Here is a 26,823-nt window from a genome sequence, read left to right on the forward strand (position 1 = left end):
CCAGATATAATCAGGGTTACTCAGCAGCAACAACAATCCTTAACCTATGTATCAAAAGTTAAGAATCTTTTGACAATTTTAATTTCACTATTTTTATTTACTATTATAAATTTATTTTCTAGATGCAGATAGAGCCCGAAAACATGGATTAGATGAATTTGTCCAGGCAGATCCATGTCTCTTTGATCATCATGAAATGTTTAGCCTTCTGCAAAATTTATCCCTTGATTATAGATTAAATGATACTTACACTTCACTAGTAAGTATACTTGAACTAATTTTTATGTTATTTTTATTTTGATCAATGCATTTATACTAGCACTTTTTAACTGGTGATATTTACAACTTTATCTCAAGAATAGATTAAATCCGAAATTTAAAAAAATACAAGTTGAATTGAAGATTTTTTTTATTTCAATACATTGCCAATCAACTTTCTCTAAATTTATTTCCATGATTACTGTAAATCTTATTTTGGTATAAAACCAAAGAATATGCTTTTGATAAATATCTATAGCAGTCATGGAGAATCAGTAAAGCCTTGTTTAAAATCATATAAACTGTATACTTGCTTGTCTTGACAAATAATTTTCTTATATATATGTGAGGTTTATGCTTAGGCTATTTTAATGTATCACTTTTGAATTCACAATGTTTAGTTATTCTTTCATTAATAAAATTTAATAAATCTACTTTAATCTGGTTTTGAGTATGTATCATTCTTATGTCTTTTGACTACGTTTGCTGTTGAAGTAAGACACCTTCAATAGCTAATGACAGTAGATAAATACTGAAATAAATAAAAACAAAGTTGTAGAAGCAAAAACATAAAAACTAATGAAAGATGAAAACAAAGATATTTATAATTGAAAAATAGGATTTTCATATCATTCCATGGAATGAGTTTATAATTTAACCGAAATTCCTTCAGCCTCTACCAGTAGCTCATTTTTTGTTTTGAGGCAAATTTCTTGTTGCAGCAGCATTGGATTACCTTGAATTCCAAAGTTTGTTCGAGACAATTTGGTAACTTAATTAAAGGCATAGTATAGGCAGCACAGAACAAATGTCTTTCACAAGACTAACATGGTTTGCTTCTTAGCTGTTTACTTTTGGAAAAGTATCTTCTTCTATAGCCCCGAGGTGACTAATACTTTGTGAGGGAATTTGAAAGACTGGAACTGAAAGAAGTCTATAATGTGTGTGTTTGTGTGTGTGTGTGTGTGTGTGTGTGTGTGTGTGTGTGTGAATGCTTAGAAAGTATGCTGAGCTTTTGTGCAACCAGTGATGTCTTTTGTCTGCTATTTATATGCTTTTGAATTCTTCTGGACAAAAAAAAAATCACTTGCTTGTAAAACAAGGATTGACTTCAGGAAGACCAGCAAGCTGTAAAAATCCCTCTTCAGTTACCTTCCATCTAAGTTATGTTAATATGGAAAAATGAACATTAAAAGAAATGATAATGCCTTTCTTTTTATAATAAAATATTTTTGCCATCATGGTAATTGATAAAGGATGTATTACAGCTTTATATGTAAAGATCTATTTCAGCTATTATTAGCCATGAGAATATACATATAAGTGTCCTTTCTTCTCTTTCACATTACTCTTTTATATTAATATTGTGTATTCATTTATTTAGGGTTGGTTTAGTCCAGGCCAAGTTTTTGTCTTGGATGAATATACTGCTCGTTATGGTGTCCGGGGTTGTCATCGGCACCTTTGTTATTTGAATGATTTACTGACTCGGGCTGAAAAAGGAACAATGATTGACCCAACCTTAATTCACTATAGTTTTGCCTTTTGTGCATCCCATGTTCATGGAAATAGGTAAGAAATTATTTTTCTTGTATCATTTTTGTTTTCATAAAACACATTACTCTGGCATATTAAACTATATAAATCATAATTTACTTTTATAAGTTTTACCATTCAGTGTATTCACTATCAAAAACAATTAGGCGCTGTTATTTTTGTGATATTATATTTCTCAAAAGCTAGGAAGTCCAATTTTTTATTATCGATTATAATCGATAATAATTATTACTGAGCAAAATAAACATTTTTGTTACCTTTTTAGATATTTTCTTAAAATGTTATTTAGATATTAAACATACAAGCCAGCTGCATTCAGTATACAATATGTTTGCAAAAAAAAAGTACAATAGAAGTACATTCTTATTCAGTGGTACATAGCAACACAAATTCTCTTAATTATTAGTGAGTATAGTAGTAATGCATGACACATTCAAATAATCTTAATCTATGAATAGCTGTTCAAAAGCAGTTTCATATATATATATATATATATATATATATATATATGTATGTATGTATGTATGTATGTATGTATGTATGTATGTATGTATGTAATTGAATACCTGATTTATTACAGTTGAATCTCATTCAGAAAAGTTCAGTATTAATGATTCACATTTAAGAAATAAGAAACTAGCTCAGAAAGACTGAAAGATATGTGACTATAAAGTGCAATCATTATCAAGTAGCTGGAAGTGAGGATACATATTGGTATACATAACAAAGCAGGAAGTTGAAAAAAAGAGGGTTACATATGTTCTATATCATGAGAATTAGAAGTGTAAGGTATTTCATATTGCATTGCTATATACCAGAAAATTGGGATATTGGGAACTGCAAATTTATTACTTCAATAAGATACAGTCACTTTAAAATTTGATAAGAGTTATTTCCCTGTGATATTGGAAACAATGAAGTTGATCATCATTTTCAATACAGCTGTTTCACTTTTACATGACTAAGAGTTGTCACATTAAATGCCAGTATAACATGTTTTTAGTTAATGATAAAGTTTAAATAAATCACTGATAAAGAAAAAAAATTATGTTGAAGCTTTTGATGAAAAAGAGGAGGATATAGCATCACATAATGGGGAGGACAACTGGAGGTTCCTACAGGGCAACCAGTTGAGGGATACTGACCAGATCTATGGCTGGTGCAAAGTTCCCACTCAAACTAAAGTAATGTGGTGGTGCAACAATGTAGTTGACTAAGCCATTAGGGAAAAGAAACAGGCATGGAAGGAATGGAAGTGTGGTGATAGCAGAGAACTGTATCAGATCACCAGAAGTGAAGCTAGGAGACAGGTTTACTTATTTTGACAGCTATACTCTTGGAGCATCCACCTCCACTACTAACTTGGCCACCTGGGTAACAGAAGCTACCTACTACTTCTAGCTTACTCCCATGGCAGTTGATGTACATTTTTGGTGTTTATCGTACCTGTGCACCTACCATGCACAAAAGCTATTTTCTGTGTTAACCTTCCTCTGATATTGCTGCACTTTTTATGTGTCCAAAGCTTAAACTGGATGCATCTTACTGAGTTACTATTTACACCTTTTCAACACATCGAGCAGGGCCATCTATCTGAAGGGACTTGTGATTTGTCTGCCTTCCTACTTACTAACACTTTGGTTTTTGCTAGGTTAACTCTAAGGCCCTTTGATTCTAGACCTTGCTTCCATACTTGGAACTTCTCTAGTTCTGGTAGTGATTCAGCTATAAGAACAAGGTCATTATCATAGAGGAGCTCCCAGGGGTAGCCTGTCTTGAATTCCTCTGTTATTGCCTGGAGGACTATGATAAACAAGAGTGGACTGAAGACTAATCCTTGGTGAACCCCTACTTGTACCCTGAATTCTTTGTTGTACTCATTGCCAATCCTCACTTTAATGGTAGCATCTTTGCACATGGCTTATACAGCTCTCACCAGCCACTTGTCTATCCCTAGTTTCCACATTGACCACCAGATAAGGGATTGGGGGACCCTGACAAAAGCTTTCTCCAAGTCAACAAAAGCTAAATACAGAGGTTTATCTTTGGCTAGGTATTTCTCCTGCAACTACCTTACCAGAAGTATAGCATTAGTGGGGCTTCTCCCTGGTACAAAACCAACCTGCATCTCATCTAGACTAATTCTCCCCTAATTAGTTGGGTTATGACTCTGAGTCCTTAACTTTCATCACCTGATCCAACAATTTGATTCCTCTGTACTTATTTCTGTCCAAGGCATCACCTTGGTATACTTACCTGGTGTAAGTACAACAGGCCATATATGGTTGTATGGGACAGGGAAAAAGAGATTAGCTACCCAGTAGACGTGAATGTCTCTTCAAATACTTGGGAAAAGGGGAACATCTATGGAGAACCAATGAAAAACCTACAGCTCTTATATCCAGACTACAAATCTTTGTTTTCATCATAGGTGCCCTGTGCTACATAACAACCTATTAACATAGAAATCTAGGAAGGTCCTCTGAAAATGAACACAGCAGACAGATTTGCATTCTCCAGATACAGTCAGAGGAACAATGAAAAATGAGGTTCCTAAATGAACATATACGCACAACAACATCTACATATGGAATACACACACACACACACACACACACACATAACAATGAAACATACACACTTGTGTTTTGCTGTGAGATGCAGACTCATGAGTGCAAGAGTATCCACATATACATATGCACAATGCACACATGTATGCATGCATCAACCAATTCATGTAACCACAAACTCCAAAAGCTGTCTTGACTTTAAAAAATGAGAAAAATAGGAACCATGCCACTTTGTTAGTGACCAGCTTGAACTTTGCAAAGGCAGAAAAACTTAAAATAAATTCCAGAGAAAACATATATCTATCAATCAATCAGTCAGGTGCAAGAATTGCTGTGTAGTTAAGAGGTGCTAGTTAAGAAGCACCGGCATGCCAGGCTGATTAACAAGTTTGCTTCATAACCATATGGTCTGAAGTTTGCTCTTGCTAGATAGCATGTGTCTGTTACATGGGCAAGTAGTCATCTACTATACTTGTAAATATGTGTGTGTGTGTGTGTGTGTTCCCATTTTATTAACATTGTTCATGTCTGTTGTAAAAATTGGCCTTTGAGAGATTTATTATTTGAAAGACCAGAAGAATAAGTAACTTATTTGTTGTAAGGGCTGTTGCTAAGAAGGGCGTCTAGCCATAGAAAAACTTCCTCAATTACTCTTGTTGATATAATATTTTATTACTTAAATATTGGTGTAAGGATAGCATTTCATAACTGTTTCTATGAGATTTTTTTATATTTTGCAGGCCTGATGGCATAGGAACAGTTCTTCTCTCTGAAAAAGAGAAGTTCGATGAGATTAAGGAGCGATTGCGTGTACTATTGGAGAATCAGATCACAAACTTTAGGTAATTTCATTTTTGCCATGTCTTTTTGATGCAAGTTGCTCAGAAGTTTAAATAAAACCTCATGAATTATGTCCAACTGAAGTTGTTATTAACATCAGCTGTTTAATTTGTAAATTGTTACATATCAATAATATCATACTTTTGAAAACTTTAATGAAAAACTTGTTCCTATGGCCTCCTTCAATATATTCACTTTTCAGTTATTCATTACATGAGATCTTTAATATTTATCTACTTCCATCAATAAATTTAAGATTAATTTACTAGTTAAATGTTTCTTAACTGCATCTAGAAGAAAAGATTTAAAATCTATATTGTTTATTAAACAAGTTGCAAGGGAAAGAAAAGTGTAATTGGTAGTAGAATCATTAGAGTGCCAGGTAAAATGTCTTGTATTAAATTACGTCCTGTTATGTTCCAAATTAGTCAACTTTACTTTTCTCACTTTCAATTTGATAAAATATGTAATGGAAATAAGTATTGAATGTTAGAAACCAGTATAAAAGAAGTAGCAAAATTATATATTTTTACTAAATATTATTAAATGAGTTGAAATTATTTCGAAAATTAATTGTATGTGTGTATTGTTTATCAAATTCGTTTCTGAATATTATATTTGTAATTTTATTTTGTAGATATTCCTTTCCATTTGGAAGGCCTGAAGGTGCTCTGAAAGCTACTTTATCTTTGTTAGAACGCGTAAGTAAAATGAGATTCTTGTTAGTTTTTGTTTCTACAATTAATTCAACTTTTTCTTCAAAGTTTGAATAAATGTACAATTTTAAAAAACATTTTAATGTGCATTAATTATTTGATTGCTCTCATTTAATTAAATTTAATCCAAGACTACATAGGAACTACACAATCAGAATCAATTACTAGCAAGAGATTAACACAGTATCTTTTAGCTGTATTTTAAACTACTATTTCCATTGACTTGATATGCAAGAAATTATAAAAATTTTAACTTTTTATCATAATTTTAGTTAGAGAACTGTGTAGCTATAATCTAAAATGAACACTTCTCATCTGATATCTTGTATTTTGTAAAAGTAAATGAGTATGCATTTGTTAAATATTTATATATATGCTGTAGTTTTCTATCTTCTTGTCATGAATTGTTTCAATTGTTATCATTAAATATTTTTCATATTAGACAAATTTTCATATCTCTTTGGAAATGTTCAACTTATTTAATAATTATCTAGCACTGTTTAATCTGTATCATATAACTCATCTACATCTTTTTCAATATCATATATTACAAGTCATTCTCTCATTCTTCATTGTTATGTCTTTGTTCTCTAAATTTAAAATAACTTAAAGATGTTACTGAATGAATCCACTCAGTTGAACTCCTTTATAATTGTTTACTGTTTTATTTGTCAGCAATAAGAAAAAGAAAGCTTAGGTTTCATCAGTGAGACCTATGAAGTAAATCTATTACTTTGGTTCTTAATTTTAGAAATTTTTTTCTTATTTTAGAAATTTGTTTCTTAGATAAGCTCAATTTCATATTTCTCAGGACCTTATTGTTACTTCTGTTCTTTAATATGTTTATTATTTAAGTTGCATAAAATTAGCATTCTGTCTATTTTACAAAGAAATCCCCTCAAGTCATCATCATCATTTAAAATCCTTTTTCCATGCTGGCATGGGTTGGAAGGTTTGACCAGAGCTAGCCAGCTGTGGACTAGACTAGGTTCCAGTGAGATTTGACTTCTATGACTGGATGCCTTTCACAATGCCAACCACTTTACAAAGTGCTGGGTGCTTTTTACATGGCACCTGCGCAAGTGCTTTTTACATGGCCTGACACAAATACTTCCTACATGTCTCGACATAGGTGCTTTTAATGTGACCTGGCTCTTGTATGTTTTACATGACACAGGCATAGGTAATTTTTACATGATACCAGCATGGGTGCTTTTTATGTGGAACTAGAATGAAGCTCTTGTAAGGCAAAAACCCTTTCAGCTAAAGGGGAGAATTAACTATCCTTCTGTGGTACAAAATAATATTCTAATAATCATCATCATCATCCATATCATCATTTAATGTCCATTTTCCATGCTGGCATGAGTTGAATGAGCTGACAGGAGCTGGCAAGCTAGAGAGCTGCACCAGGTTCCAATTGTCTGTTTTGGCATAATTTCTACAACTGGATGCCTTACCTAACACCAACCACTTTACAAAGTGTACTGGGTGCTTTTTACATGGTACTGGCACATGTGCTTTTTATGTGAAACCAGCACATGTACTTTTTATGTGATACTGGCACCATGGGGTTTCCAAGTAACTTACATGACAAAGACCTCTTAGTTGAAAGAGGGAGTGGAACTGAAGGAAGTGGCTGTGTGCTAGGCAAGAGGTTAGAGACAGTTGTTTTACTATAGAGGAGAGACTTGGCCATCCCAGTAGGACAAGGAAGGAGAAGGAAGATGGGAAGGAGTTAAAGAGAAAGATAGAGAGAGAGAGAGATGGACACCCTGATTAACTGTACAAGTGACTAGCCGATATCCCTCTTTGCCAGATATTTAAGCATCTTGGCAGTGATTCCTCTCTTCAAAGACTGATTTGCCCTATCTACCAAACTACTATGGATTCAGTTAACTGGTCCCTCTGTTGGGTTCACATTAGGCTGACTCTCCTCACATGCATTCTCTACATTTAGCAGCTTTTCATAATGGCACTTTCAAGCCTCTTTCTTTGCAGAATTGCTAACTGCAAGTGAAATGTCATCCATGCAAATGCACTTCTCTCCTACAATATTGCAATTTTCTCTAGCTTTGTCTTGCAATCCAAAACATCTTAAGTCTCTGCTTCTCTTGTTGCAGAACATTGACAAACTTCTTCCTTTCTGCTTCTCCCCTAGCTAAATATACCTGTCTCCTACCTTCCCTTCTAGCTACCTGATACAGTTCTCTGCTACCACCTCTCTTCCAGTCCTGTTTCTTTGTTCTAATGGCCCTATCTACTACACTGTTGCACTACCTTAACACCTTAAGTCTGGATGGGACTTTGTATCAGCCACAAATTTGGTCAGTGGCTCTCATTAAGTTGACCTATGAGAACTTAAAGATGACCTCAATATTATATATCACTATCTCATTCTCGTCAAATGCTTCAATTAGATGTCTCTAAATTTCTGACTATTCAGAGGAGACTTAAGCTTCCAGATCTTTCTTTTCCATATTGGTTTGCTTCTTGGAATCTTAGTCTGAAATCTGAAATTACATCTTCCAGTCAATTCATATATTACTTTATTTTGTCCAAATTTAGCAATAACAAGAAACATACTTAGAGTTTGCATTATTAAAAATTAAAATTTAGTTTGCTACTAATAACTTGGATTTACAATCTCTGAATTTGAACAAATAATTTATTTGTAAATTTAATTTCATTCGACATATATATGTATTTTTATTGATTTTAGGTTCTGATGAAAGATATAGTGACACCAGTCACTCCTGAAGAAGTTAGGAAAGTTATTAAGAAATGTTTGGAAAATGCTGCGTTAGTTAATTATACTAAGATATCTGAATATGCAAAAATTGAAGGTAGGTTCTTCTTTATTTACCTCTTTTATGTGTTCCAGCCTGAAGGCTGTAGCCATGCTGGGGTGCTGCCATCATTAAGGGCTATCAAGAAAGACTTTAGACATTGTATGAGCTTGTTATTAAGTTTTTAGCTATTTCACAGAAACTGTGAAAGTGCATGGCTTAATGGTTGATGTATACAGCTCACAATTGTAAGGTCATGTGTTTGATTCCCAGTGGCATGTTGTATCCTTGAGCAAGACACCTTATTTCATGTTGCTCCAGTCCACTCAACTTGTAAAAATGAGTTGTACATGTATTCAAAGGGCCAGCCTTGTCACATTCTGTGTCACACTTAATGTACCTGAGAACTATGTTAAGGATACGCATGTCTGTGGAGTGCCCAGCCACTTACATATTAATTTTATGAGCAGGTTGTTCTGTTGATTGGGTCAACTGAAACACTTGTCATCATAACTGATGGAGTATCAGTTTTTATTTCACAGAAACATATTTGTAATGACTAATGCAATATATTTTCTAAATATGAAAAGAATTTGTCTGTTATTTAAGGTAAAAGAAAAATTTTTTTATTTTTAAAGGATTTTTAAAAAGATTGAAACAGATAATTTTAAAGTGATTTTACCAGAAAATATGTTTTAATAAATTCTGTCCAACCTATGTGATGGTGATGATTTATATCTATGTGTATACACATGGACACACAGACATGTGTATACAGACACACACATATACAAAGACATCTGTACACACACACACACCACTCTTCTTTCAGTTTCTATCAACCAAATCCAGTTACATGGCTTTGGTTTACCCAGCGCTTTAATAAAAGACACTTATCCAAGGCACCATGCTGTGGGGATGAACCTGAAATTACATGATTGGAAAGTAGGCTTTGCAGCCACTTAGCCATGCCTACATCTACCGTTTCTATTATTGACATAATTCTGTAAAATGTGGAGTGGACTTGCTGTGCAGTATTTATATTTTGTATTGATCTTAATTAATAACTCATTAATAAACTTATAGCTTTTATTTATATTACTATATTATTATATATCACATTCTACTCATTTTCCTCCTATTTTCATTTTGAAAATAAATCCCTTCATCCTACTTTCCAGGTTCTTAGACAAAAACTTTCAATTATATTTTAAAAAAGTTTTTACTTATTTCATCTAATAATAATACATCTATCTTTACAGCAAATGAACGTGCTGCTGGTATGAAAATGTTCATATATTTGTTGTTGTTGTTTTTTTTTGTTGTTTTGTGTTTAGTTTCAGTGCATGTTATTGTTATGCAGTTGTCTTTGAAATTAGAATTAAGTTGATGTCTTTGTTGTTGCTTTATATATATTTTGAAAAAAAAATAAAGTTATTGTAATTTGTATTTCATCATCATCATCATTGTTTAATTTCCGCCCTCCTTGCTTGCATGGATAGGATAGTATTACAATTAATTATATCTATTATGTTTCTTAAATTCATTTATGTAATCTTTTAATTCTTTTACTTATATCTAACAATTATAGTTATATATATATTTAGATACTAATTTCTGCTTGTTTAATTTGTGAACAATTATTTTCCTGTTGTAATCTATGTTAAACTTAACATCTGTATCAACTTTATTTATCCATCTTCCCTTTTTTTAGATAGGATATATACAAATGAAAACAAAAAATTGCATGAAAAGTTTATGAAGATTGATAAATCTTATAATTTCATACTAGTTGTTTAGTAATGACAAAAATATATAAAACACACTAGTAAATGTAATTGGTTTCAAAATATCACTTTTCTATGATGATGGTTGTCATTTAAAACTTATGACTTAACCTTCCTGTTGACATGGAAATGTTGATGTAAAATGATGTCATTAGAACTACCAGCTATATTTTAGTATTTCCTTATATCTTGTATTCAATTTAGATAACAATGGTGTCATGCTGGTGTTGAAAGAGTTGATGTAGGATGATAGTATATTATCCTTGGTTAGACTTTCAGTCTTTCAGTCTTTTCAATGAGGCATCCTGATGCCAACTCTCACCTGTTTTCAAACATGATGCAGGTGAGAGTTGGCATCAGGAAGTGTACCCAGTTGTAATAAACTCTGCCCCAACATAGTTTCATCAACTCATGCAAGCATGGAAAAGTGGGCATTAAGATGATGATGATGGATGATGATGTATATATATGTACGTATTTGTGTTGTGATTTATCTGCATATAATCATTCTGTGTTTCTCTCCTGGCATGTGGCCTTTCATGGCTCAGAAGACTTACTTTTGAATGTGTAATACTACTCCAGAATCTACAGATGAGATTATCTCTAGACCCTCTGCTACTAAGAACATCAACACTTGCAAGTTTTACACATATTTAATGGGCAGTTTGATTTTTCTTGAATTGCAAGTTGTACCTCCTAGTTATAGAAGTACCATTTACTTCTGTTCAGTGCAAGATGTTACCGATTAAATGTTGATGTTCAAGACTTGTGGTTGCCTTTTATGAAATCTCTTTGGTTGGGGATGCTTAATGAAATCTAATTCTCCAGAAAGAAATTGTTTTTGAAGCCTGAAGTCATCAAAACAGACAATATTTGATGATGTGAAATTCAATACTAAAGCAGATTACCCTGTTCAGCACTTCCATGTCAGGTGTAAAAGATTTCCAATTGATGTTTAATAAATACCTTAGATACTGCCTCTGCAATCTTGCAAGTATTTTGGTATCAGTACAGAATCCATGTCATAGGTAATTATAGTAGGGATGTGATGACAAAAGCATCATAAATGTAAAGCTTGATACAAAGTTACAAACTCTTGTCTAACCAGACTTCTTTCTCTAGTTTACCAAAATACAACAAAAGCCTTCTCAGTCCTCAAATTGATCTCAGAATCCAACGATCTATCTCTGGTGTCAGAGTTGCCAAGATACTCAAAAGAATCTTCTACATCCATCTCTTAACAAGTGTATTTGTTTCCACACATGACTCTCCAACTTATCATAAAATCAAAAGCAATACAGAGAAAGAGTTTCATTACTTCCTTGATATATTGTTCTAAGTGAATTATAAGGCCACAGTCATCAGAATATAATAGATCATAAACTAGAGTTAGGAAATCTTTGATTCATTTTTGAAACGTTGCAGATTAAACAATATACCTGTTGTGTGATATCTTGAACAATCACATCTGCAAAATATTGGGTCATCCCGTAAATAATGCGTTTTTTTTCAATTGCATGAACAAAAAATCAGAGGTGGAAGGGCTAAACCCCCTGCATTAACTTGCTACAAAAGCAGGTAGTAATTTTAACTTATACTTATTCTCAGTGCAAGTTTTTGAAGAGTGCTCTTCGATTTTAACAGTTATTTTTTTCAATGCTATAATGGAAGTGACAAAGGAGCATATTCAGCGTATTTTGCTAGGAACATTAATGCAGTATATGGGGATTGGACAATAAGTGTAAGTCAATGTCAACAGTGGCTTCAGAAATTCAGTGCCGGAAACTACAGCCTAGAAGACATGCCTTGTCCTGGAAGATCTGTAGAGTTCGATGAGGATGTCCTGCAAAACCTGGTGGAACAAAATCCCATTGTAACTGTTGAGGAACTAGCAGAGAAGCTTGGATTTTGTTCATTCAACCATTTATCAACTCTTGTGTGCTATTAGAAAAGTCATCAAATTGGGTTAATGGGTTCCTCACAAACTTTCCAAGTCTAATCATTGGCAGAGAGTGAATATGTGCTTTTCTTTGCTGTCACGTCTCACAAATGAGCCTTTTTTTGGACCGAATAGTGATTGGTGATGAGAAATGGGTTCTCTATAAAAATGTCAAGTACTGAAGACAGTGGGTAGGGAAAGGAGAATCACCAGCACCCCAGGCTAGAGTTCTTCACCCACGTAAGCTGTTGTTTGGTGGGATATGAAAGGTTTAGTCCACTTTGAACTTTTAAACATAAACCATATGATGACAAAGGAGATCTACTGTGAGCAGCTTGAAAGCTTAAGTCAGTGCTAGAAGAAAAATGACCATCTTTGGTTTCAAGATGAAAGATGTTCTTCCATTAGGATAATGCTTGGCCACATACAGTGAGGATGACATTCCAAAAGCTGGAGCAGTTTGAATCGGAAACTATGCCCCACCCACCATATTTGCTGGACATTGTCCCATCTGATTATCATTTATTCCACAGTCTTCAAAATCATTTGGATGGAAAAAATATGAATTCTGTAGACAAGGCCAGAACAGTACTGAAGGAGTATTTTTCATCACAGACAAGTGAATTTTGCAAGTCTATCTGATAGATAGAAGAGCATTGTAGAAATTGAAGGAGAGTATATTTTAGATTTAAAAAGAACTTTGTTATCTTAATTTTGAACAATAGAAGAAGTATAAAAAAACCTGCATTATTTATGGGATGACCCAATATATGAAGAGTGAAGTTGACACAGATATATACCCCTATTTAACACCATTGTCCATTGGGATTTGTTCTGCCAGAGTAACATATAAGTTGAAATAGGCCTTCATACCAGTGACAAACATAATAAACAAGAATGGGGACCCAAATCTTTCTCAAAATTCTCCACAGTAAATTTCTGTTCATTGTATCAAAGATTTTCTTTAGATCAACAAAAACTTGGTATAAGAGGAATCTCTGCTCTATACACTTTGCTTGCAATTATCTACTGCTAATGATCACATTTTGTGATGCTTCTACCAAATCTAAATCCTTGTTGAAACTCTGTTACAACACTGAAGTGTATGTCTTCAGATCATCATTGTTGTTTAATGTCCGCTTTTCATGCTGGCATGGGTTGGATGGTTTGATTGTGGGCTGACAAGCTAGAAGGCTGCACCAGGCTCCAATCTCATCTGGCAAAGTTTATGCCAAAATTTACAAGAAAATACTACACACATTATCACTGTTTGACTTGGTAATTTTCTCCTTTGATCAGGGAAATCTATATAGCATCTCTCCAATCAGTTGTAACTGATATATTCACTATTAGTGTGGTCACAAGATTAGCCACAACATCCCCATTATGCTTAATAATCTTAGCTGGTATACCATCAGCTCCTGGTGTGTTTTTTTCTGATTTGACCTGTTTAATGACAGTTTTGACTAACTCTATACTAGGATTTTTATCCATTTCTTCCATAATATAGTGCTGCAGTAAATCTTTTATGACGTTCTCATATGTTTTGGATAGATTGTAGAAAAGAACTGCGAAATACTCTAGAATAGATAACATAAAACATTATATAAACTTTACAAAAGTAAATAAAATAAAAATGTATAATTAAACAGTAATGTCATATATCAACAGAATGTTGCAACTAATATCTAAAAAGGTTTAGAGTCAGCCTCATGGACAAAATCGAAAAAGGCATTCCCCCAGAGGATGGAAAGGGAGATGAGGCTTGCACTTGTGGATAACCATCTCCACCACAATAGCAGTGAGCAGGGATGTGGTCCAGGCTCCAAGAATGCCAGAGGTCTCTACTGCTACAGACTCAACAACAAACCTGTTAGAGAGTAGCCAATACTTAAACAGTTTGCCCTTCTTGGCCTGTTGAGCAGTGAACCCTGGGCTGGAAACTGAACACATCAATTACTGGAGAAGGTGTTTAATTTATGTGGTATCCCAGATGAGAAGGCCTACAACTATGGAATGGGAAAATTGTCATACCATCAAGCCATTTACTGTCCCTCTGGCTCAAGTTGGGAAGGGAAGCCTACAATGTTTAGGCCATGCTTTATGATCTCATTGAGAGTAGCATGGTATGGAGGACAGCCAGTACTATAATGGCATGACAATAAGTGAGGTTGAAAGAATCCATAGTAGAACCACAGCAGCATTTGTGAGGCTTACAGATCTATTTGGCAAATTGCTGATCTGTCGGGCATATGATTTTTCAGGTTTCAAAGCAAAGGAAATTCAATATCATTTTTAATTCTCTTTATAATTAATGAATTGTTTTCCCTCTGAACAATGTTGCAACAATTTGAAAAGGTGATAGCTAGATGGAGCATGATCAGGAGAGTAAAGAGGATGAAGCAAAAGTTTCATAATTAGTTCCATAAACATTTCCTGAGTGAATTGAGTAATATGTAGTCTACATCCCTCAATGTTTGGCCAATGATGGGAGTATTTTCTGGAAATTTTTGTACAGTGCTTCCAATTCATGACAATATTTGTCTTTATTAACTGTTTTATTTTGGTTTAACATTTTATGGATAAACAACAACCTTCATATCCCACCAGACACAGAGCATAATGTTTTGGGGGTGTAGTCTTGGTTTGGGAATGGATTCTCCTTTTTCATTGGATACTATCCAATGTTGTTTTCATTGAATATGATTGTTTTCACCCCTTCCGATGATTCTATCCAGGAAAAGTTTGGTAGCAAGTCTACACTTCAATGACACTCAGAAGACAATTCTTTGGTTAAACTGAGAAGCAGTCAGATGTTGATTGATCCACAGACCAAATTGAGACACTTTCTCTATTTGTGAAGGTGTCTTATGATCAAAGTGTGTCTTGAATTGAACTAATTTTTGTGCAGTTTGCTTTGGATTTTCCTCAATTACAGTTTTCAGAAGCTGAATATTTACAGAATTGGTCATCCAGAATGAGGGAAATCTGTGAGAGAAAAATTTCCTGAGCAAAACTGGCTAAACCATCGTTGGTTTGTCTGGACACTTAAAACTTCATTTCCACAGGCAGTATGAATATTTCTTACTGTTTCTATTGCTGACGAATCCCCTTTTGAATTCTTATAGCATGTGGTGTCTAATATGAATCTGATCTAAACTCATTGAAAAGGATAAAATCAATACACATTTAACCATTCTGGTAAAAAGTAATCTACTAAGAAAGAATAACACATTAGAAGGTAAAAATTAATGCATATTTCGCCATAAATATTGAAAATGTTCCCTCAAAATGACCATGTCAAAAAATGCGACAGGATTTTCTTTCCATTCTAATATACACATGTACATATATGTATATGTTTATCTATCTGTGTGTGTCTGTCTGTCTCGCTCACTCTCTCTGTCTATGTGTGTGTGTGCATGTATATACACACATATTTGAATGTGTTGTGTTTGTATATATATGTGTATATATATATATATATATATGTATATATATACACATACTCACATACACATACATTTGATATACACATACATATATTTTTACATATTTGTCAAATTTAATTCAAATATTGTTTATCTAAAAGCCTCATTCTTATTATTTAAGTAATTGCAAATAGATGATAGCTTTCGAACTTTTATTTCAATAATTGGCGAAACTAATAGCAGTAGTTCTGAGATGAATGGGATCCTATAATCCCATTGCAGGTGTTGTACTCATGTTGTGAAGGTTACATTGCAAGAGTACATTCTACTGCAGACTTTACCCACAGGTGTAATTGAGTGAATTATTTAACAGTTACTGCTTATTGTTTTGAATCAGTTCTACTTAGCTGTAAATATTTAACTCATATATCTACTGGACCATATATGAGTTAAATATTGGCCAAAAATGAATCTCTATGCAAATAATAGTACATGAATATTAGTTGTTTTTTTTTAATTGTTGCATGTTTAATGTAGAAATATGTTGTAAAAATATTTTACACTTGAGAATATATAGTATATCGCATGAATAATAAATAGAACAGTAATATATATTTAGAGCAGCTTTCTTTTTTTATAATGTTGTATAGTGTTTGTGGTAATTAGTTTATAAATGCTAATGTACTTTTGTTTTATTAAAGCACAATAAAACACACTATTGAGCTATTTAAATACAGTTCCACTATCATTGTCATATGCCAATATTAATGCAAAGACAAATGCTAGAGAGACTGGCACTAACTTCTCAATAGTAGATTATATGTTGTGAGTGTATATTCATAAAGTTGCTTTTTTTCAAAATTTCCATTATTTCCAAAAGTATAAGATCTTTCTCTATCTGGCCAGAAAAACTTGTACTTCCTCTTTAGCAAGAAACCTATATCTGTTTCACTGTAACCTTTTCATCATCACCTCCTCCAATGCATCCTCCCCTCTTAAAAGTTTTTGTCTTGCATGTACTTGGTAACCCTGTCAGTGCAGGTGCCTCTTAAAAGCACCCAGTCCACACGGTAAAGTGGTTGGTGTTCAGAAGGGCATCCAGCTGTAAAAACCTTGCCAAAACTGACCTCGCCTGCGCTTGTGCCACATAAAAAGCACTACTCACCTCACCTGTGCTTGTGCCACATAAAAAGCACTAAGTCCACTCTACTGAGTGGCTGGTGTTAGGAAGGTCATCCAGCTGTAAAAATCCTGCCAAAACTGTCACAGAAATCCAGTGCAGTCTCCAGCCTAGCCGGCTCTTGTGGTACCATTCCACCTATGTTAGCATTGAACATAGATGTTAAATGATGATGTGATAACATATGTATTGCTGCAACTGCTTTGTGTGAGTCAGCATTAAACAGGATTTTTGTAAAATACATGAAATTAGGTATCCAAGAATGGAGATGAGACTGATGTAGTGAATAGTAAAAAGTCACATAAGTACTTACTATGATATTTGAATGAGACACTTAGAGGTCAATCAGAAAGGGTGTAATCTTAGGAGCATCAGTATCTTATATACATAAATGGAGTTCTGGCACTATATTTACAGGTCGATAATGATGTTATAATCCAGCATTAATGCTCATGCGTTTAATATAATTTTAGAAATAACTACAAGTACTACACAGTGATATCTTATATGATTAATATAGTTAGTTTTTATTCTTATCTCAGTATTGAGTCATTGATGGTGACAGCAGAATCAGTTGAGTCCCAGTCAAAATGATCTTGTTTTATTTAGATGTTCCTTTACCTTCTGAGTGTCATTTACCTCTGTGTGTCATTTAATGAGTACCAGTAATATACAGGTTGTCTATTTAATCAACTTTGCTCATCTCTTAACAATCTGTGTCATTGTGTTGTGTCAACACATGAAATCAGTATTGAATTATTGGAGGTTATCTATATATATATATATATATATATATTCAGTAAATCATAAATCCAAAGGAGAAGCACACTCTAAGTTATAGAGCAGTAGAATAATTAGATAAAGATAGCTAAGGCTGGTCTGTGTGGTTACCCTTGGTTTCACATCCATAAAGATGGACATGAAACCCAGGGTAACATTATAGATGAACCATAGCTACCTTTAATCTAATTATATATATATATATATATATATATATATATATATAAACAAGAAGGGTAGAAATATTAGTTACTACCAGGTGCCCAGCACAAAAGACGAATCAGTCATAAGACAAAAATATTATTCGTATAGAAAAATATTATTCATGTAGTAATACAATTAAAGGCCCCTAAATTAGGGTGCCGAGTGCTGGGGACACAAAAAGAAGATGAACTTATCGAGAGTGAAAATCAAAAACATTTACCGATAACTTTACACCTCGGACCGATCAGTTTCTGCCTCTTTCTAGCAAAACACAAAATATGTTTGCTAAGGCTGGCTTTATCAACGAGTCGCCTAAATTGAATCGAGGTCTGCAGCGATGTGAGAACATGTGTCGATCTCGACTACTAGCAGATCTTAACTTTACAAATCTCTGCGCAGACGCAAAATCTACACGGCAGTATAGGGCATGCCGGGAAGTATTTTACGAATAAATTCATCATGTAAATATGCGAATATAAACAAGAAGGGTAGAAATATTAGTTACTACCAGGTGCCCAGCACAAAAGACGAATCAGTCATAAGACAAAAATATTATTCGTATAGAAAAATATTATTCATGTAGTAATACAATTAAAGGCCCCTAAATTAGGGTGCCGAGTGCTGAGGACACAAAAAGAAGAACTCCCCAGCACTCGGCACCCTAATTTAGGGGCCTTTAATTGTATATATATATATATATATATAATATTAATATTAGGGAGTAAATCCAAACTTACAGGGAAAAATTAGATTTAGGATTAAATCTAATTTTACAGTATAAATATATATGTATGTATATTTAATTAGAGATAAAACCACTATTAAGCAAATCAAACATAAACCAAAACATAGAAATAAAATTAATTAATATAATATACAAAATATATAAAATATAAAATTCAAGTTTGATAATAGAGTTTTTTATAAGAAAAATTATTATTTTATTTATTTCTTAAAAAAATATTGTTTAAATATATTTGATTATTCATTTAAATATTATCATTAACCTGAAAATTGACTATAACCATAATTCGAATTATTCATTGAATTTAAATTATTGTTATTCAAATTAGGCTATGGGCATGAAACAATCGTAGTGGTTTTACTTTTTATCTTATATTAACTTTTTAATACTTTTTGATAGTTATATATATTTAATATAATACTATTAAAAAAAATTAATAAATATATATCATTAAATAAATAAAAATAAAAATAAAAAATAATAATATATATATATATATATATATATATATATATATATATATAATTAATAATTAAAAAGTTTTTTTTAATTTTTAACTTTTAAATAATTTAAATTTTGAATTTTATATTTTATATACTTTGTATATTATATTATATTAATTAATCTTATTTCTATGTTTTAGTTTATGTTTTTCACTGTTTGATTATCTCTAATTTAATGTATCTCTCTATATATAAACGGCAGTTTGTCTGTGTGTGTGTCTGTGTGTCTGTCAGGTTGTACCCTCACCCTGACCACGGCTTTCAACCGATTCTGATGAAACTTGACACACACATAGCCCAATGTCATAATTCAAAACTAACGCAGTGAAAATTTTGAAAAGTTCCCCCAGTTCTGAGAAAAATCGATAAATTCGACATGGGGTCGAGAATCTAAGCTTTTTATATGCAACACATTTTCTGTCTAGGGGACACAACTCGACCTTTTTATCGTCCAAAGAGACAGCTAGGAACATGGTATATACAGAAGTATTCGAGTGAAGAGAAGACATTGCAACCTACACATGCGCCTTCATTCCCTAGAGGGAAAGGACTAGATTGGGATTAGTCGTTGCCTACTAGGGGCTCTTACATACCCGGGCAACGCCGGGCTATGCTGCTAGTATATATATATATATATATATCAAAAGTACCATCAGAAAATATTTTGAATAAAAGATGACTACAGCATTCTGTACATATAATTTTAAAATAGAATATAGCTGTTTCATTTTCTCTCAGCTCATTTGTACTCTATCATTCAATCATACTATTATTTCACATCCAATCAAGTATTGACAATAAATACTAAATATCATAAACACCAAAACTGAACCTGGTGGTTTATTAAATGTAAAGTTGAAACTATCAGAAAAAACATTTCTTCTGATCCAATCTCCTTTTACGTGTTAAAAAGAACAAAATCGTTTAACAATAGAAATACGGGTACAAATATTCCTATAGAGAACAACTAATAGATTTAAATGACTCTTGTACTTTTTGTCTTCTATGGAAAAATAAAAGGTTAAGGTGTCACCAGCAATATTTCTAACATCAGAAATGACAAGGAGCTTGCAGAGTTGTGAAATGTGATTCTTTAGGAGAATATTGAGGATAGCATGGACAAAGTGTCTAATGAAGAAGTGATGACCCAGGCAGTGGTAAATAGGAAACTGCTTCATGAAATAAGGCCCTAGAAACTGAGCTGTTTTGGTCACATGATTAAGAATGAGGGCCTGGAGAATTTAGCAATGACCAGAAAGACTGAAGGGAAAAGAAGCAGAGGAAAGAGAATGATGATATGGACGTCAAGCTTGATGAACTGGTTGAAAGAAAGACGTGTTAAACATCAGGAAGTGGAACTGTTATAGAAAACAAAGAACAGAGAATTGTGGCAGACACAATCACCTATGTCTTACGTTCTGAACATGATCACCTATGTTCTACATTCTGGACATGACACCCAAAGAAAGAAAGATAACTGGAAAGCTACATCTTAACTGATCGTAGTTAATGGGCTGAGCACATACATGACATAGTAGTAAAATTTCAGCAAAGGGAAATCATAAAAGGAATTCATCAAATTTTTTTACTTGGAATATTTTTATTATGATAACATTGTTGAGAAAGAGACAAATGTCACTGCTTCCCATTACTTTACCTATATAGTTATCATTGTGAATTGTTGATTTTACTAAGATTGAGATTTCAGTAATTAGGATTTCTAATATAGGCATATAAGGTCACTGATTTTGTGTATAGTCTATTATATATATATATATATATATATATATAATGCTAGTACTCGTTTTATTGACCCTGGAAGGATAGCAGCTAAAGTTGCTCTTGATAGATTTGAACTGGGAAAAGAAAGGTACATAGCTAAATATTGCAAGACATTTTGTCTGATACTGTACTGTTTCTGCTTTAATAGAATACAAATATATTCAATTAATTAAACAAAATTTAAAGAAGTATTTTTGAAAATTAAATATGTTTAATTTATATGCTTTTATTTTTTATAATTTATGATATTTCTAATACATTCATTAACAATTTCTTATTGTTGTATTATATTAATCTTTTAACATTAGAATTCCCCCTTTTTTACTCCAGCTGCTGCCGCTGCTGCAGGGCTTGTTTCAGGTGGTAGGTGCTACAAACTTATGCACTCTTCTGTTCACATACTTTAATTTAATTTTTGCATGATATTTTGGTGGTGTTGAATAGATGTGTAATCTTTTCTCTCTCTTCTGTTATTTTGCACCTCAGATACATTTCACAAAATATCTAATTTATATATTTTATATTTGTAGTAATTGAAGTATGAGTGTGTTTATATATGCATACATGTGTGTGTGTGCATGTTATTTATACATATCAACCAGTAATATAACATAATATGATCTTGATTCAATACTTTTAAAAAGCTCTTAATTTAATCAAGAACTTTTTAAGAACAAATTTATATGCAGAAATAAAGGTTCCAGTCATAATGGAGTTAACACAGTCAGTTTAGTTTATCATAGCTCTAGTTTAATTTGGTTTTGTGTGAACTTAAAAATGTTTAATATATATATAACAATAAGTTATATTTTCCTTATGTCATTACTTAAAAATCAGTATATTTAAAAGGCAATTTATTTTGCCAATTTTTCGGAAGTAATATTTTCTTTAGCATGTCATTAAAATTAGATTGACTTAAAATATTATCATAATTAGTATTTACAACTTCTAAATTTATTTGACAGCATCAATATGAAATTGCCTTTTTGTTTCAAGGCTGATTAAGGCTACTCAATAATAATAATATGCATGCCCATACAATTCTTTATTCTTATCACTTTATTTAAATACCTTAGATTTATTCTTTAAAATATTATTTCAAAAAAAATCTTTCTCTGCTTATGTTTTCATATTACATTGTATGTATATGTGTGTGTGTGTGTGTAAGAGAGAGAGTTAGAGTACATATTTTTCAAATGTGTAAATCATAAGAAATACATCCAATCACCAGTCACTTTCCTTAACTCAAAATCATTTGCTCTTACCTATCGCATTGATACTCTACATCATATCTGATCCTTTGGGTTTTGTTGTTTAATCAAGAGCCTCAACCAAATTTTTTTTACTCTCCAAAATAACTTCCTTGAAGATGTCAAGATTTTTAATTTCTCTGGTTCTCCTAATTCATTACACAGGTACATCTGATGTGGGAGCTCAGATCTTTATCCTTAAAAAATTTGCCAACTAATCTTTTCTCACTTTTATAGTTACAATTCTTCTCCTTAACCCTACCAACTCTTGATTCCTTCCTCATTTCACAATTAACCTATACTTCTATACATCTAAGTTTCCTTTCAGTTATTCATTTGACCTCTTTCTCATAACCACCACTTGCATAAGAGCCAAATAAACCCATCTGCACCTTGAATTTGCCTGCTGATAGTCTGCACCGTAGAAATTACCTTTACCATAAATAAGATGAAAGAAAACCCTGTGTGATATAAATATTATTGGCTTATCATTTCCACATGCTGAGTTTCTAATCTGAGGGTAGTGGTTTTAAATGATCACTTTCCTTACTAACTTAATGCTGTTTCCCTCCTCAATGACTGCAAGTATATTTCCACAGAACAATATAAAATGGAGCATTTCTCTTACATCATATATTAGTGTTTTTTTCATCTGTGAAAACTCAAGGTTGCTCAGTTTATTCATAATGTTAATTTTTTTAGTTTTACAGTAATGTGATTTAACATCATTATTTTCACATCTCTCTGAAATGTAAGAGCTTATTACATTAGGTAAATCATGTACATCATCAAAGTATTTTTTCATTGCAGGTTTAACCCTGATGCTTCTTAAATTAGGAGAGTTATTACTTCTTTAACAAGATTCATTGTTGTTTTTTATAGCTTCATTATGTGCCCATTTCAATTGGTATATGTTTAGGACTGATTTAGTCTACACAAACCAAATTTCTAATCCAATTCCTTGTACTGGAAGCAATTTTGATTCCAATTTTTAAAGTTTGCAATTGCTAGTGTTGAACTATATTGATTAGTGTTGAACTAATCTGATATCCCATCAACTCAAAGGACTTTGTTATCTGTTAGCATGAAGAATAGTGTGATAGTTGAAAATTAATTGAGGTAAAAAGGACTTTAAATTTTTCTCTCTGTTGGGAGAGTGCATTTAACACCATTTTGACTGTTTGCACCATAATTTGTGCAATTCAAAATTTTTGACATGCAAGTACACTACCGTCAGAAATTAATTAGCACCCTTGATTTGCTCTTCACTCAAGGTATGTGCTGTCACCTAGTGGCCATATCTCGAACTATTGCTTTGTTGCGAGTTCACTGTTGCGCAGAACGATGACGTAACTTTGTTTGCAGAGCAGTTTGAGAGTCTACAGCCTTATGATGTTGACATAGCAGTGCAACAACAACTTGGAGTGCGGATGCAGACAAATCTTCCTTTGTTTAATAGATATAGGTAGCGCCTCGCAAGGACCGAAATCACCATACTAAGTTTTATCATCGCGTAAGACGTTTTGAACAGCTCATAGGTTAATTAATTTAACCTATTTAATGTAGAAATTTGAGAAGTGCTAATTAATTTCTGACGCAAGTGTAAATAGGAAAATGGAAATTATCATGGCACCTGTTTTAGGATACAGTGCTTTCTTTCAGGAACACTTATAGCTTCTTGAAAAAGAATCTGTTATGATAAGCAGCAATCTAGTACCATTAATATGAATATGATTCATGTATACATGAATCCAGAGATCTAAATCTTTGGGCCATGAATGGAATCTATTCTCTTGAAATTTTTTTTCTTTGCACATGGATATAATTCTCAACATTACTTGAATAGCCAGGCTAGTATGCCTCAAGTTTTAGGTGACATAGTTTACAATTGTCATTGTTGTAACATCCTTGATACATGGCATTTCTTGTATATACTTTAAATGAGTTTAATTTGTATTAATTCTTTAATACCTAGGTCACATTGACCTCTTGCCACATTATTGCGGACTGAGTTGTTTGAACTCGTAATATTGAGAACGATGCCAAAGTTTTGTGATGATCTCAGATGATTTTTGATATGGAGACAAATGTGGTTCCTTCAGCAACAACAAAATTCTTTTTGGGTCTCATATTATTTATAATATTAAAAATAAACACCCAAACTGATGTATTGATCAAAGAATTGAACAACTTATATGATTGGATCTACCTTTTAGTATTATTAAATTAAAAGCCAACCATCAAGGCACCCTAATATATTTTAAACATAGGAATAAATGGTATACCATGAAAAAGAAGAGAAGTTTGATATTTCAGAAAAAGCTTTTTATGAGAGAATTAAAATGCTCATTGTAGATATTTCCTATTTCTCCAATGACTTCTTTACCTTGTGACATAGTTCTTTGTGTTACTATTATAGAACATTACTAGTTTTTTTTTATTCTATTGTTTAACATCTACAAATAAAATAAACTGAGCTATAGGTTTTTATTCTATGAAGAATGAAATAGAGACTTTCAAACAATAGTAAATGTTCAACAAATGTGTGTACTAAGCCATTACTTTAAGAATATCTTATAAGTATTTTATCCTTTACTATAATGTTTTCATGTTCTTCCTATTTTTAATAAGATCATTTTCATTTAAATCACATATTTTTTGCATGCCATACTACTATATTTTACTGAAAGGGTAGAAATTGTTTTCCTTATTATGCTATCTTTAGAAATAGATTATTCAAATAATAATTTTTACCGTGTATCATTTTGAATTTTACTTGTGTTTTACTTATGAAATCAAAATAAACAATTGAAAATGTTTCCTTTTTTTAATTTCATTTTTTTATTTATTAATTTTGCTTTTACTTTTTATTAGTATTAAATACAATTCAATATTTAAAAAAAAAAGTTATGAAAACATTTTAAGTCCATTGCTCCTATTTTTGTATGGTAAATCAAAAAATTTATACTTGAAAATAACAAAAAATAATCAAGTTTTTAATTGGTTACATGCAAATTGCATATCTGTGTATAAAAAATGTATTGACATCTAAGCAAGATGACTGGCCTTTGGACTTAGTATTTTCATTTGATGTTGCTTAAATTATATTTTGTTAATTTTAGATAGATTTCATATCTGGTAAAAAATTATAAACTTTGTTTTTAATATTTACCAACCATTTTTTTTTTTTGACATGCCTGAGAAACTGGAGCAATTAAATTGATACATGACAATTGATATATGGGCTCATAATGAGTGGCTTTGGTTGACACATGGTTTGCAAGATGGTAGTTTATAGTTCTGCTCTCACTTTTGCTGCTGTAGTTTGATGGTATTTAGACACAGTATGTTTCTCTAGTCTGCAGTTCCTCTCAGCAAGCTTTCCTTTCTGTCCAGAATTATGCTTGCCAGGGTTGCTTTTACCTTCGTTTTGAAATGCCAACATGATTTTAGAGACTGTACTGCTCAAAACATTAAACAATTTGGCTGATTTAGATCCAGCCATTTGTACTCCAACATTTGTACTCTTTGGAAATCAGATATGTCAAGCATATACACACATATACACAGACTAGAACAGTTCTGAATTTGTCATATTGCCAATAAGAAAATATTTAAGTAAAAAGTGGTGTTTTCATTATTTTGACCAACCTCTGTATTCTTCATTTTAATTGTTTATCTCTCCAGTCATCAGTTACTCTGCTTTTGTATATAATTCTTAGTCTGGTTCATACAATACATGCTCCATGTAGCTAAAAAGTCAAAATCACCACGGATGCAAGCAATGTTGATAACTGAAGTTTCTCCAACAAATTTGCTTTCCATCTGCTATCCACTCACTTCATGGGATATTGTTTCTAAATTAGTTCTGTTATAACTTAGTACTATTTACAATTGGTCATCATCATCATCATCATCATCATCGTTTAGCGTCCGTTTTCCATGCTAGCATGGGTTGGACGGTTCTACTGGGGTCTGTGAAGCCAGAAGACTTCATCAGGCCCAGTCAAATCTGGCAGTGTTTCTACGGCTGGATGCCCTTCCTAACGCCAACCACTCCGTGAGTGTAGTGGGTGCTTTTTACGTGCCACCCGCACTGGTGCCAGACAGAGCTGGCAAACGGCCACGAATGGATGGTGCTTTTTATGTGCCACCGGCACGAGGGCCAGGCGAAGCTGGCAACGGACACGAAACGGGGCGGTGCTGGCAACGGTCGCGAAACGGAAAGTTCTCTTACATGCCACCGGCACTGGTAACACATCTGCAATTTCCATTGATCGATTTCGATTCTGATTCTCACTTGCCTCAACGGGTCTTCAGAAGTAGAGTTTCGACATGCCACCGGCACTGGTAACACATCCGCAATTTCCATTGATCGATTTCGATTCTGATCCTCACTTGCCTCAACACGTCAATAAAAGTATTTTTGTTAACTGCCCTACCTGTAGTGTCTAATTTGTAATGAATACTTGAATTATCTTTCTTTCAAGTC

The 26,823-nt window shown here is 32.8% G+C and overlaps 1 protein-coding gene across 20 annotated transcripts in view; it reads left to right on the forward strand.

The window, feature by feature from the left end:
* LOC115209943 (calcium-dependent secretion activator 1) overlaps positions 1–26,823 on the forward strand; it is a 289,946-nt gene that overhangs the window by 61,245 nt on the left and 201,878 nt on the right. For 11 of the 20 annotated variants that reach the window (XM_036500755.1, XM_036500758.1, XM_036500764.1 and 8 more), the window contains 7 exons: positions 123–259; positions 1,643–1,830; positions 5,126–5,227; positions 5,863–5,926; positions 8,664–8,787; positions 9,993–10,010; positions 21,412–21,444. In XM_036500755.1, the coding sequence (XP_036356648.1) occupies positions 123–259; positions 1,643–1,830; positions 5,126–5,227; positions 5,863–5,926; positions 8,664–8,787; positions 9,993–10,010; positions 21,412–21,444 (666 nt within the window). The remainder of the gene's footprint in view (positions 1–122; positions 260–1,642; positions 1,831–5,125; positions 5,228–5,862; positions 5,927–8,663; positions 8,788–9,992; positions 10,011–21,411; positions 21,445–26,823) is intronic. The other 9 variants (XM_036500784.1, XM_036500787.1, XM_036500788.1 and 6 more) reach the window with 3 other exon arrangements.

Source organism: Octopus sinensis, linkage group LG1, assembly GCF_006345805.1.
Source record: "Octopus sinensis linkage group LG1, ASM634580v1, whole genome shotgun sequence".
NCBI lineage: Eukaryota > Metazoa > Mollusca > Cephalopoda > Octopoda > Octopodidae > Octopus > Octopus sinensis.